At 48.8% G+C, this 14,617-nt stretch overlaps 1 protein-coding gene across 1 annotated transcript in view; it reads left to right on the plus strand.

The window, feature by feature from the left end:
* The first annotated feature begins 10,898 nt into the window (after positions 1-10,898).
* POLD3 (DNA polymerase delta 3, accessory subunit) overlaps positions 10,899-14,617 on the plus strand; it is a 30,102-nt gene continuing 26,383 nt past the window's right edge. Inside the window, exons 1-2 of the mRNA XM_042838362.1 lie at positions 10,899-11,039; positions 13,516-13,571. Coding sequence (XP_042694296.1) covers positions 10,980-11,039; positions 13,516-13,571 — 116 coding nt within the window. The 5' untranslated portion in view covers positions 10,899-10,979. The remainder of the gene's footprint in view (positions 11,040-13,515; positions 13,572-14,617) is intronic.

The raw sequence follows: 14,617 nt of genomic DNA on the forward strand, positions 1-14,617 counted from the left end.
TAGAATCATAGAATGGTTGAGGTTGGAAAGACCTCTAAGGTCATCAAAGCCAATCCCAACCCACTCCCACCGAAAGGACTCATAAAATCGTAGAATGGCTGAGGTAGGAAAGACCTCTAAGGTCACCAAGGGCGACCCATCTCCACCACATCCCCAGGGGCCACATCTATCCTGTTCTTGAACACCTCCAGGGATAGTGAATCCCCTGCCTCCCTCTGCAGCCCATTCCAATGCATTACCACTCTTTCAAAGAATCATTTTTCCCTAACATCCAACCTGACCCTCCCCCTGGTGCAACTTGAAGCCATTACCACTTGTCCCATCAATGGAGGCTCACAGCCATCAACCCCCACCCGAATTTTGGGTCTCTGCTGGTGCAGCGGGGCCAAGGCCAGCTGGCAGCGCCTGCCCTTGGCAGGAGACGCTTGTATTTTGCACCCACATTGTGTGTGTATTGAGTTATTTCCTTCTTTATGATTAAGCTACAAGCTCTTGCTGGACATCAAAGCCAAGTGCTCTTCCTTTTTGGCGTGCAGCAGCAGTGCCTGCGTAAGATGGGGGGAACTGTGTGCAGTAGGTCTGGGATCCTTGTAAATAAGGCAGCAGAAGTGAACATGGATGAATAACTAGGGTATTTACTGTCAGTATCCTGCTTTTGAGGCAGGGAGGATATGGAGAAATTTGCATGGGAGGGAGCCACGGATGGTTCACATTCTGTCCTTATTTTTGAGCATTGTTAAGGGTTTTTCCTTCATGATGTGATCATTTACTGTTCTGCATTACCTTTTCCTTTGAGCACTAGCTGAGTTTCTTGAATCCTCACCAACTCCTCTGATTGTAGTAGCAGGCAGGGCCCATTCTTCTGGCAGGAGGCAGCAGGCAGAAGGACATTACTCCCTCGGGGAGCTTTAGGGCTGAGGCAAGCCAGGGTTTAACAGCAGGAAAGGGCTGGGAGGACAAAGGTGTGAGGCAGGTGCCTGCAGGAGGGGGGCTGCTGGGTCAGCATCTTGGCTCCGGTGCCATTGGTGACAAAATTCCTGTTGACTTTGGCAGGACCAGGATGTCATGGAGAGGTGACAAAGGTCCTGGTGTCGTGGGCAGAGCTGGGAGTGGGCTGCTCAGTTTGGGTGCCCCTCACAGCACCAGGTATGGACATCCCCTCCCTGAGCCTTTGAGCAAAATCCCATCTTTCTTCAAGCAAAGGGTAATTGGCAAACCATCTCCTTTTACAGAGGGCCACGCCAGCACCAGCACTGACTGCTCCCTGTGTTTAGAAATTAGAGGAAGGATTTGAAGTGTGCAAGAGTTTGGCACGTGGAATAGAGCCCAGCTCTGCTATGGGCTAAACAATCTCAGAAGAAAAATCCTGCCCTGAGGAAACTGGAACACTCTAGGTTGTGTTTCTGGGACCTTCACCAAGAGCCTCTTCTCACCCATTGCACTGGATGAAGCTCAGAAGTCATCTCCTCCATCGCTCTCATCATGGGGGATCAACCACTGCCATCCAGTTGGGTTCCTGGGACCTCAGTGATGGAGAGGTCTTTTGGGTTGGTGGGTAGTGGAAGTACTTCCTTAATCAAGCAGAATGACATCTCTAAGATGATCTGATGATGTCTCTTCATGTCAGATTGAGTTGTGTCTTCTACTCTCTTGTATTTTGTAGCACTGCTTCCTCACGTCAAGCACTGGCACAGGGAGGTGGTGGATTCCCCATCCCTGGAGATGTTCAAGAGCCACGGGTATGTGGCGCTGAGGAACACGGTCAGCTGGCATGGTGGGAGTGGGTTGGGGTTGGACCTCGTGATCTTAGAGGTCTTCTCCAACCTCAATGATTCTATGATTGTATGATAAGGAGTTGGCTCTGGGAAGCTTTAAGCCATGAGTTCGTTTTTCCTTTATGCCCTTTACAGGTTCCCATATGGTGGCTCAGAAGGGTCAGCCAAATCCTGGCACCACACACCGTTACCAGACTAAGTGATGTGAGCCTGGCCTGACAGTCCTGCGGTTCTCTTAGATGGATCAGCAGTGTCACTATGGTTTACTCCACAACAAACCTTCCACCAAGGTTGCTGGGAGGGAATCGCTCGGGCAGAGCTCTCCAGTTCATTCAGGCACAATCTTGGTGGATGTGGCCCACAGCCAGAACAGCTCTGACCTCCATTATGTATTCAGTGACTCAAAGAAACGTTCCTGAGGCTGTGACAAAAGAGAAGAAAAACAAGGAAATGTACGTGTGAGGCTGTGCTGCAGGCTGCATGCACCGGGGGTGCATTTAGGAAGTAGTTAAGGAAGCTCCTCGCTGCGCCTGGGGAGCTGGGTCAGAGCTGGGGCGAGTTTCTGTGTCACTTTGGCTTCTCTCCATTGTCCTTTGAGCCATCTCAGGTCAGCGTGGCTTCTCCAAGCTCTCCATGCTGCCAGGAGGTGGGGATTCTGCTCACGAAGCAAAGGTCCGTGCACACACTGCTCTTCTCTCAATGACGTTGGTGAGGTAAATCCTGTCTCTGCTTTGTCCCCAGTAACTGGAGGTCAGCATCCTCTCGGGGCAGCCGGTCCTGCTGGAACCATCCCACCTGGGTTAAGCACTCATCAGAACATCTCTGATAAGGAGGATCCTCTGGAAGAGCTGAACTGGGAGAGTGGGCTGGCATGCATTTATGTTGGCAGGTCTTTGGAGACCCAGGAAGCGCACCAAGGACTGGGAGAACTCATTGATAGCAGCCCTGCAGTGAAGAACTTGGAGATCCTGGTGGATGAAAAGCTGGATGTGAGCCTGCAGTGTGCTCTTGCAGCCTGGAAGGCCAGTAGCACCCTGGGCTGCATCAATAGAGAGGTGGCAGCAGGCAGGGTGGGTTGTTACACACCTCAGGACCCAGGAGTCAGACCGGCTCCTCATCTGGTGTCACTTAGAAGCTTGGCTCCTTTGTTGCTTTGTTGACTTTAGTTTCCATACCTGCAGGAAGCTGACAACCGTTGGATTTAGCACAACAAAAGTTGTTGGGGCAAGTACATGGCACTGCTTACTGATTGATCTTGAGCTGTTTTACTGAGGCATTATACCAGTAGGGAAGCAGACAAATCGTGCTGCAGTCCGTGTCATGCAATAAGAGCCATAGATTCATAGAGTCATTGAGATTGGAGAAGACCTTTAAGATCATCCAATCCAACCTTCAAGCTATCCCCACCATGCCCACTCATAGAATCATTAAGGTTGGAAAAGATCTCTAGGATCATCAAGTCCAATCGTATGGTAGAATAACAGAGTGGGAGGTGAGGAAATTGAAATTAGGGAAGGAATTTAGCTTTGTGATGTGGGAATGATTGTGCTTGCCTTTGTTTATCAAAAGCTCTGAGATTCTGAATGTAAAAAGCTTTACAATCTTGAAAATGCAGTTTAGCAATGCTCAGTGTCTTTTTAACCTCAACAGCATCAGTCTTCAGGCATTAATGAAGTTCCCACCCTTCCTTCTCTGTTCTTCTGTATTAGAGACCTGCTGCTTCTCTCCTGTCCGTGGGACAAAGAAGGACCATGGAGGTTTGTAGCATCAAGACTCACATAGGATGGATTTGGAAAACTCTCTGCTCCTACCTGCTGCTCAAAGCAGGGTCTGCTCTCAGGTTGGGTCAGGTTGTGAAGGGTTTTATCCAGTCATAGAATCGTTAAGGTTGGAGAAGAACCTCCAAGATTTCCCAAGCTCAACCCCAACCCACCCCACCGTGCCCATTGACCTCAGTGCCACCTCAGGAACATCTCCAGGAATGAATGGTGACTCCACAGCTCCCTGGGCAGCCTTTGCCACTGCATGACCTTTGGAGAAGAGATTTTTCTCTTCTGTCCAACCTGAACCTTCCCTGGTGCAACGTGAGCCCGCTTAAACATAAGTGAGAGCAGGACCAGACTTCATTCCAAAAAAGAAATCCTTCAGTGGAAGAGCTTCAGTAAACTAACTGTAAACCTGAGGGAGGTCTGCAATACCCCAACATACACTGTGCTTTGAAGGTGAAAAGTTTAATACTACAGTTAGTAGGTCAGGAAAACATCCCAGATGTAGAAGGCAGGAAACTTAAAGGAGGAAAAAACAGAAGATGAAAAGACACTTAAAAAAAAAAAAAAACAAATGATGATTAATGTCTTCAGAGCAACGCTGAACATCAGTGTCAAGCCAGGAGCAAAATGACAGAGAAGCAGAATAGCTGCAGTGACACAAAGGAACAGAGAGAAACGGAATGAGAGAGAAAGTTCATGGGACCGCGGGAGGAAGAGGATGTCTGGATTTTATTACCAGCAAAGCAGACGTGATGCCAGCCGAGTAACGTGGTTGTTGTGAGTGCTAGAGGGCTCTGCAGGGGCACATGCGTCACATGAGCTGATTTTAACACTTACTGACTGTGTAATTTCCTTCCCTGCCCTTTGCCAGGTAAAAAAATTGACGCATTCGAGTGAGGATCTGTATCCGCTCAGAGCTCTCATGAAGCTGGGGGATTCAGCCCACAGCAAGGGCTCTTCTGCTCAGTGCACAGCAGCACATCTCTGGGGCTCTACAATTTGGAGCTGTGTGGGGCTCTGAGCAATGATGCTTTGGGATAATGAGCATCCCTGCCTTAAAACCCATGGAGTAATGGGTTGGTCTTGTAGAATCAAAGAAGGCTTTGAGTCAGAAGGACCCTTAAAGCCTAGTCGGTCCCACTCCCTGCAGTGCACAGGGAGACCCACTGCTCCATCCTTGTGGTCCTTTTCAACCCAAGCCATTCTACGATCATCTCTGGACAAACCTGTTCCAGAGCTCCACAAGTCTTCAGCTCATTCCACTCTGGGAGCCGTTGCAGTGGGTGATTTCAGAAGTGCAGTGGGATGAAGGAGAATGGCCTCACTTCAGCTACAGTTTGCACAAGCTGAAGTGCAATGCAGCTCAGCTCTTTCTATTCCCAGCAAGAGCAGCAGAGCCTGCAGCAAGCAGGAGCTTCCAGCAAGCGTGGTGTGCAGCTGTCTCCTGCTGACCGAGGGAGGGAACTGCATGAGATGAGGTGATGTGACAGCAAATCTGACTGAAAAAAAAAAATTAATTAATTAAAGACATTGACTAATGATGAGTTTATTAAGCCGTGTATGGAAAGAGTGGTAGATATCATTTGTCCTGATTTAAAAAAAAAAAAAAACATGGATTTTTCTCAAACCATTTTGTCTTACAGAATTGTAGGGGTTGGAAGGGATCTCCAGAGATCATCGAGTCCAACCCCCCTGCCAAAGCAGGTTCCCTACAGCAGGTCGCACAGGTTGGCATCCAGGTAGGTCTTGAACCAGACTAGAGCCAGGTGAACTGAAGAAAAAGGAAAATCTATGGAAAGAAATTTGGAGAGCGGAGCTGCCAATTTCAAATGTGATGCTTTGGCAAGAAATAGAAGTAGTGATGCTACAGATAGGGCTCAACAGAGTTCTCAGAGAGACATCCCCATCCCTGGGGACATTTGAGGTGAGGCTGGGCAGGACTCCGAACACCTGATGGAGCTGTGGGCGTCTCTGTGCATTGCAGAGTGGGACCTGATGGCCTTTAAGTGTTCCTTCCAACTCAAAGCACTCCGTGATTCAACTTGCTGCGTTTATTAGGAGTATTGATAACAGATGAATGTCATTGAAGGAATGGCTGCTTCGGCGTCGCTGAAGGACACAACTCAAGTCTCTCCGTTTGTATGAAGCAGTAAAAACTACAATGAAGCAGTTTTCTTTAACCTTTGTCAGCGTATCTGATATATCCCATATCTGATGGCACTCCAGCAATTTTTGGTAAAAAGAGGAACTCATAAAATTAACAGAAGGTAAGGCGATAGAAGATGATGTAAATTTTGCCAGCAGCTCATGTTTGATGAAGTAGCACTGCATCATACATCAAGCTACGGCAGGGGAGATTCAGGCTGGACATGAGGAAGTATTACTTGTCAGAAAGGGTGGTCAGGCACTGCAATGGATGCCCAGGGAGGTGGGGGAGGCACCGACCCTGGGGGTGTTCAAGGAAAGGCTGGATGTTGTGTTGAGGGCCGTGGTTCAGTGGGAGCTGTTGGGAATGGGGGAACGGTTGGACTGGGGGAGCTGTGAGGTCTTTTCCAACCTTGGTGATTCTATGATTTTAAGAACATTTCTATGCACAAAAGCTTGGAAAATGGATAATGTTGTGCAAGTCATCATCAAAGCTGTGAATTTCATAATGTCAAGGGACCAAATCTTGGCCAGTTCCAGGAGTTCCTTAAAAGTACAGGTGTTGATGATGGGGTGATCATTTGCTTTTCTGAAGTCAGGTGGGTCATTCATGATGAAGTGCTAAAAAGAAGTCATCATTTACAAAATGACATCAAGTTGTTGATGGGATCAAAATGAAAACTGGTCCCGAAACTTGAAGATGAAAATTGCTCACAGAGATAGCACTTCTGGTGGATTGGACTGCTTGTTTGAATGAGTTAAACACACATCCTCAAGATGAAAATCAACTTATTGGGGCTGTGTTTCAGACCGTAACAGTGTTCAAAATGAAACTTAAATTATGGCAAGCTGAAGGCATGGCAAATAATTTTATGCACGTTGAGACATTGGATAAACACAGTCATCATAGAATGACAGAATGGCCTGGGTTGCAAAGGAACTCAGTGCTCATCCAGCTCCAAGCCCTGCTGTGTGCAGGTCGCCAACCAGCAGCCCAGGCTGCCCAGAGCCACATCCAGCCTGGCCTTGAATGCCTGCAGGGATGGGGCATCCAGTCCTGTAAACAGTAAAAAATAAGCAGCCTTGCTTTATGTTTTGATAAACGAATTTGAGAATGGGTTTCAATATCACTGAAAAAGTCATCAATTTTTGATATGTTTGTGACTCCGGCTTCAATAGATGACCCGTGAATTTTCAAATGGAATGCACAGATGCAGTTGGACAATCTGCACCAGGAAAACGTGGATCACATCTCTACCAGACTTCCAAAAGACCTGTCCTACCAGGGAAGAATATCCCCCTCAACGCGGCCCAGCCAAGCCAATAGCTGGACACCCACAGGGTATATAACACAGGAGGAGGCAAGGAGCTTTCTGGGCCTGGACACAGAACACTGAGTTGACTTTGCTCCCATATCCCTTCCCTAGGACACAGGAGGAGTGCACCATGCTGGATTTGAGAAGATGCTTTTCTGTTCTGTTCTTTCTTGGAAGATTTGCATTATTTCCTAGCTGTTGCTCTTGTTTGTCTTCTTTAATTGCACACCTGCTGGGGAAAATGATGTGCAGAGCTGCTAGAAAACACACCGCTCTGCCACAGCTCCTCCTGTGCCCATCCTCCTATTGAGTAAATGTCAGATACTCCATGCTGAGGCACACTAATTGCCTTGAAATAAACGACATCAAGAACAAGAGTCCGTTAGGGATCCATTCTGTCCATCTCTTCATGCAGCCCTGAGAACAGGCGCGGAATGAGATGGAATCAGAAATGCCAGCTACCAGTGTGACTCAAACTGGGAAATTCTCATGATGGTTTTGAAGCCATTCACGTCAGTCATCTTTCTTAAGATGTGACAGCTTGTGCTTTTTTTGGGTGATGCTGTGTGGAGCCAGGAGCTGGACTCGATGATCCTTATGGGTCCCTTCCAACTCAGGATATTCTGTGATTCTATGATCCTACTTGGTGGGAGACATTATATTCTTTTTCCTGACGTATTCCCAGATGCTTTTTTGTCCTATAGTGCTTAAACCTTGTGCTTTTATTTCTTTAGAAGGGACTCTTCCTACAGAAAATCCTGGCACAAAAGACAGCACAAGTTACAAAAGTCAAAGAACTCTGTTTGTGTGAGTGGTACAACATCTCTCTCCAGGAAGACGTCATACCATGATGCACCATCAAATGTGAGTGGGAACCAGCACCTTTAATGTAGGTGTCCCACAAACGCTGGGTGTCTACAGCTTGGTCTTTGGTGGAGATAACAGCTATCTGACTGACAAAGGTAGCAGTCCCGCTACGCTGATTGTCAGAGGGGAGATATGTTCCTGTTCCTTTATTTTTCACCCACCCAAAACTTATTTGAGTAATTTCTTAGATCCCTATCCCTTGTTGGTATTGCTGCCTCGCTTTTTGGAGCGCGTCAAGATTTTTTTAGCTATGCTTCTGTATTTTGTACGGTGAAGAAGGAGGTTGAAGGTCTGACTCATCCATTGCACAGGATTCCTAGCAACGAGGCCCTTTTAATTCTACCTTATTTTTAATTCATCTCAGGGTAAGAAAAGAGGAACGTCATACTTTATATCTCCTTATGTGTCTGTCTGACAAGTGTTCATAGGATCATAGAACAGCTTGGGTTGGAAGGGAGCCCAAAAATCTCCATTTCCAACCCCCTGCTGCAGGCTGGGATGCCAACCACTAAACCAGGCACCAGATCAGGTTGTCCAGGGCCCCATCCAACCTGGCTTTGAGCCCCTCCAGGAATGGAGCACCCACACCTCTCTGGGCACCCTGTGCCAGCACTTCACCACTCTCTCAGTGAGAATGTTCCCCCTGACATCCAAATCTCCCATCTTTTATTTTGGAACTGCTCTCCCTTGCCCTGTTACTATCTGCTCATGAAAAAAAAGTTGATTTCCCCCCTTTCCGCATCCTTATCTCTAAATTGGTGAGATATGTATTCAAGGGCTGGAGAATTCAGTGGATAAGGAATGGGTTGGATGGCCGCAACCAGAGGTTTGTGGTCACTGGCTCTATGTCCAGGTGGAGGTCAGTGATGAATGCTGTCCCCCAGGGATCCATCTTGAGACCAACGTCCTTCAGCATCTTTATCAATGACGTAGATGATGGAAATTTGCTGATGACGCCAAGCTGAGTGGTGCAGTTGACAGAAGAGAAGGATAGGATGACATCTAGAGGACCTGGACACACTCGAAAAATGGGCACACAAGCATCTAATGAGGTTCAACAAGGCCAAGTGCAAGGCGTTGGGTCAGGACAATCCCAGATACATGTACAGACCAGGAGAAGGACTTGGGGAATCTGGTTGATGAAAAACTTATTTTGTAACTGAAAGTCTGTACTTATCTTTAGATGGGATGCTCCTCCTGAGCACTGGACCTTCAGGAGCCTCTGATCAGACTGCCTTGATAAGCTCCAAAAGGAAAAGGATGCCTGCACCTGGGTGAGTTTTGGACAGATTCACTTACCAGTGCTTTGACACTCAGATCTGGAGGCACCCAAGGCTGGACGGGCTCTGAGCACTGATGGAGCTGTGGGTGCCCCTGTTCATTGAGAGTGGAATGGCTTTTAGAGGTCCCTCCCAACTCAAGCCATTCTGTGGTCCTATGATTCAATCTCTGTGTCTTTGCTCACCATTCAGCATTGCTGTTCACTCCAGTTCCCCCTCATATGATATTAATTAGAACACCAACAGAACTCCTTTCACTCAAACTCCTCATTCAGGTGCTTGCCAGCCACTATATTCAATAAATTTCCAGAGACTCTGCCCATTCTTTGTCATTTTTTTGGAAAGCTTTTGCAAACCAACCATTATGACGAGTCCTTGGGCTGGGTTCCTGCTGGTGCTGGAGGTTTTGGCTGTGGACAGCTGTAACTACGAGACATTTTGTTATGAACAAGCAGTGTCTGAAAGAATCTTTTATGGTGCTTTGAGGGAAAAAAAAAAAGAACTCTGACAGTCAGGATACTTGGGCTTTGCACCTGGGAGCACTGAAAGATTCTTGGACAAAACACATAACCTCTCTGTGGCTCATCATCATTTTGAAATGGGGCTCAAACACATCGACTTCTTGGAAGAGGAACTTGGGTTTAACTTACATTTGTCAGAGGGCACTGCGAATCCAATGCGAAAGAGCATGATCAGATCTTCTCATGGAATACTCCCAAAGTATGTTCAGATCCAATTAGCATCGATGCGCCCTGCCTTAAGCAAGTGCAAATGGAGATGTCTGAAATCCGAGACAGTTGCACTTGATTCATTATCTGAGCACTGAGGAAAAACAGACCCCATGGGCGAATACGAAAGGAGGTGACCTGGAAAGGGTCACAGAAGTGCTCCTGGAAACACTTCAAAAATCTCCAGTTAGGGAAGAGGAATCCCAGAGACCTTCAACATCTGTCAGTTTGCTGCGTTATGGTGAGATTGTTTTTCCCGTTTGTTTTTCTTTCATATTAATTCTGTGTGCTTCACCTGTGAACGATCATTACCATCGGGGCAAGGAGATGAGGTATGTTGTAGTCTTTAGCCCCTTGTTCAAGTCTGTGGGCTGTCCTGTAGTGACTGCTGCTCCAGGAGGGCACCCAGCTCTGCTTCAGTGGATGAAGAGATGCGGGAAGGATCCCTCAGCTCCCATGTCAGCCAGTCCTTGCTCTTTCCAAGGCCAGCCAGTGTAGCATTCAGTGGATTAATGATGCCTCTTCCAAGTGTTCCTAGTCTGCCTTTCTTATTAAAAACTAAAAAGAGCGAGAAGGAAAGACAGAGAGGATAAATGCATAAACACCAGGACCTTGGGCACCCGAAGGGAGATCACTCCTCAGTGCAAGTGTTGTCATCTCTGCTTTCAAACCCTCTGAGACAACCTCCCTCCTCCTCCCTTTCAGCTCTGGGTACCAATAAACGACCACGTTGAAGTTACGGCTCGCTTGTACCCGAATCTCATCGCACCGCCCCTGCTTGCGGCGCTGGGCTGATATCACCCTGCTAGGACCTGAGGGAGGGGCGGGGCCAGCAGACCGGAAGGCGGGGTCCACAAATCGGAAGGCGGGGCCATCAGAGAGGAGGGGCGGGGCCAGCAGACCGGAAGACGGAGTCCACAGACCGGAAGGCGGGGCAAGCTCAGCTTCCGTGAAGTGCCGCCGCCATCTTTTTGTCCCCGCGCGGCTCCCGTCGCGCCCCGTTCGTTGCTATGGCGGCGGCGCGGTGGCCTTGGCACTGAGGTGCGCGGGAACTCTGTGGGGCCCTTCCCGCCCCCTGGCCCGCCCCATTCCGGCCGCCATGGAGGACGAGCTGTACCTCGAAAACATCGATGAGTTCGTCACCGACCAGAACCGCATTGTGAGTGCCGGCGGAGCGGGGAGACCGAACCGGGGTTGTCGAGGAGGAGAAAGCCACAGCGGGGCTTCCCCGCCCTTCCTTTCCTCCCTTCAGCAGCACTGCACGAGGGAGCGGTGTCTGTGTGTCCCTCAGGGGGTGGGTTTGGGCCCCAAACCCCGCTGGCTGTGGGGGCTGCAGGGCCAGGCCTGTGCCAGCCCCTGAAGGGCCCCCCTCTTTTATCGCTACGAGCAGCTCCAACCCAGCTCGTTTCAGAAAGCACCAACCCTGCGAGCAGCTGCGTCCCGTTGGCGGTTGGGAGGTGAGGCGGGGGTTCTGTGCTCACCTGCACTCTTGGACACGCATGGGCGGCCTTTGGGCAGGGACAGGAACTGTGAGGGCCTCCCCTTCCCCCCCTGTCCCGATGCTGCTGAATCAGAGCTGCTCACCCACAGACTGAACGTTGCCTCTTCGTGTGGCTGTGGGGTGTGAAGGTGGGGCTGATGGCTGATCCCATCTTTCCCAGCGCGGAGTTGATGAGGGCTTATCGCTCAAACTGGATCAAAAATGCCTTTTTTTTGGGGGGGTGGGGTCAGGATTTTCCTCCGTTGTGTTCTGTGTTTGATTTAGTGCCTCTGAAGAGGATGGATGTTGGTGTTGTTTATACTACAGAACGGTTTGGGTTGGAAGGGACCTTAAAGCCTCTCACAGCCCCACCCCCCTCCATGGGCAGTGACACCTCCCACAGCCCAGGTACCCACAGCCCCATCATGGCCTTGGGCACTGCCAGAAATGGCCACCCCAGTCCTTTGGGCAGCAGTGCCAGAGCCTCAGCACTCTCTTAGGGAAAAATTCTTCTTGACATTTAATTTAAAACCATGCCCCTTTGTCCTATCGCTGTCAGCCCGTGCCAGAATTCAGTCCCCCTTGTGCTTATAAGCTCCTCTCAAATACCAGAAGGTTGTAATGAGGGGTCTCCCCTCAGTCTTCTCTGGGCTGAACATCCCCATCTCCCTCAGCCTGTCTTCATAGGACGGGTACTGTATCCTCACGGCCCTCATCTGCACCCACTCCAAAAGCTCCATGTCTTTCCTGAGGTGGGGGCAAAGCATCTCTCCCTGAATTCCTTTTGCTCCCTAATAGATGAGCCCACAGTGTAGGGACAGCAGTATTTTATTTTACCCAAGGCATAAAATTCAGATGTGAACGAAGCAGTATTTTTTCCTTGAAATATTGAGGCAATCACAGAATGGTTTGAATTGGAAAGGACCATTAAAAACCATCCAGTCCCACTGTCTGGTGTGGGGACTCCCACAGTTCCATCAGGTGCTCAGAGCCCTGTCCAGCCTGACCTCAAATGGGGCATCCTCACCTCTCTGTGCAACCCATGCCAGTGCTTCACCACCCTTATTGTAAAAAATCGTTCATCTTGCATCCACTTTCTCTTCTTTTAGTTTGAAACCGTTTCCCCTTGTCCTATCACACCAGATCCTGCTAATGAGTCTGTCCCCTTCTTTCTTACAGCCCCTTTAGAAATTGGAAGGCTGCTCTCAGCTCTCTCCAGAGCCTTCTCTTCCCCAGGCTGTGCCGTCCCAGCCCTCTCAGCCTGTACTCCTGACCACTATTCGGGCTTCTGCTTGATCAGAGAAAAGTGAAATTACTATCAGTAGCATCTTGAAGCCCTGTTACTTTTGTGAAGATTGGGATGCACAGTAACCATGTGCCTGTTTTTTCCTTCTGTGCAAAATCTTTGTTTTGAAACTGAACCGGTGAAATCATTGCAGCTCTTGGGCCACGAGAGGAGTCGTATTAACATGAACTGCCTGTGTCATTATCATTTATTTCCATAAGCTGCTAGATTAATGACAATTTAATCGTTGTGTTTGAAGCAGGAGAGAGACCTTAGCCTGAGGTGTTAAAAAAGGCAGAGTGGGAGGGGAAGCAGGTTTGGGGATGTGGCTCATCTTAATGGTGCAGTTACGTGCCTGTCATCTCCTGAGATCTGGCACACAGTGCTGTCAGGCTGCAGATGCAGCCAGGGATCCACCTGTTCCTTCGGACAGCATCATCTGATCAGTCCTCAGTCAATGGGAGGGCGATGGCTGCTTCTCACAGCCAGGCATTGTGCTGTTCCTGATGTGAAGTTGAGCGCTGTGGGCGTTATAGAATCACTCAGGTTGGAAATGACTTCTCAGATCCTCAAGCCCAGTTGAGGGGGTTTAGAATGGCTTCAGTTACGTAGTAGCATTTCCAAAAGGCATTCATGCAAACACACCTTTTGGGGTCAGAAATTTGTCCATATCTTGGGAATTGAATCCCTTCGGTGTGGCACAGTGTTGAAGGTGTGGGGGTGACAATGCACTCTTACTTCTGCCAGGTTTTCCTGTGTTGTTTCTTTCTGGGGGAAGGGGGCCATAAAGTGTTTGACTTCCCCACGAGAGAATGTGTGGTTTAACAGCCTGAGGTTTTCTTAAACTTCCTGATTTTTAATCTTTTGCAGGTGACATACAAATGGCTGAGCTATACTTTAGGAGTCCACGTCAACCAGGCTAAACAGTGAGTATCAACACAGCCTGCACGCCTCTGCTTTTGTGGCAGAGGATTGTTAATTGCTGTTTTCAGGTTGTGGTTAACATACTAAAATGCTCCCTCTGGGCACATGTGAAAATTCAGCATGCTGTCTCAGGTGCAGTTGGTTATGTTATTGAACACACCTTCACCCAGAGGGTGGTGAGGCACTGGCACAGGTTGCCCAAGGAGGCTGTGGATGCCCCATCCCTGCAGGCATTCAAGGCCAGGCTGGATGTGGCTCTGGGCAGCCTGGGCTGCTGCTTGGCGACCTGCACACAGCAGGGCTTGGAGCTGGATGAGCACTGTGCTCCTTTGCAATCCAGGCCATGCTATGGTTCACTGCTCCTCCCTTAGGCAAGTCTTGCCTTGACTTGGATGGGAGTCATGCTTTCAATTAAGCAGCTCTTAGTGCTCTGTTATGAACCTGAATACTTGGGCCAGGACAGATGTTTTAGCACTGTTATTACTCCAGGAATGTGTGTGGCTCCTTTCATCCTGAAGCACAAAACTGAGTGTTGTCTGCATTTGCTGCCAGCCCCAAGAACAGAGCTGTGCCTCTGTGAGCCTGCATTGCACATCCCAGGTCAGGATACATCCGTGGGTATTGCTGGGAGCAGAGTCAGGAAAAAGGCAAAAAGCTCTGATGGTAACTGCAGCTCTCATGTGCACCTAATGCTCATCCACTCTGTTTGCCCTGCAGCACAGCACACACATTGTGTTGAATACCTGCTTATCTGGCTCCTTGAGATGATGGTTATGAGTATCCTCTCAAGGATTCTGAGGTTGTTTATACACAGCAAGGTCAAGTTAAGCATAAGATTATGCAAGCATGTCTAGTCCCATATTGTAAATACTTTCTGTCCTTGTTCCCAGCTGTCGTTGGGACCTGAAGACACATTTGCTGTGTACTGAGCCCATCTTCACCTGTCCTGTCCAAAGTACTCGAATAGCAGCGTGGGCATCTAATGTGCTGACTTGATCTCTTTGCTCTGTGAACATTTGAGCAATTAAATGATGAAAAGTGTTTCAGT

This window comes from Centrocercus urophasianus, unplaced genomic scaffold (assembly GCF_019232065.1).
Source record: "Centrocercus urophasianus isolate 14NV4802_14NV808 unplaced genomic scaffold, USGS_Curo_1.0 seq_777, whole genome shotgun sequence".
Classification (NCBI taxonomy): Eukaryota; Metazoa; Chordata; class Aves; order Galliformes; family Phasianidae; genus Centrocercus; species Centrocercus urophasianus.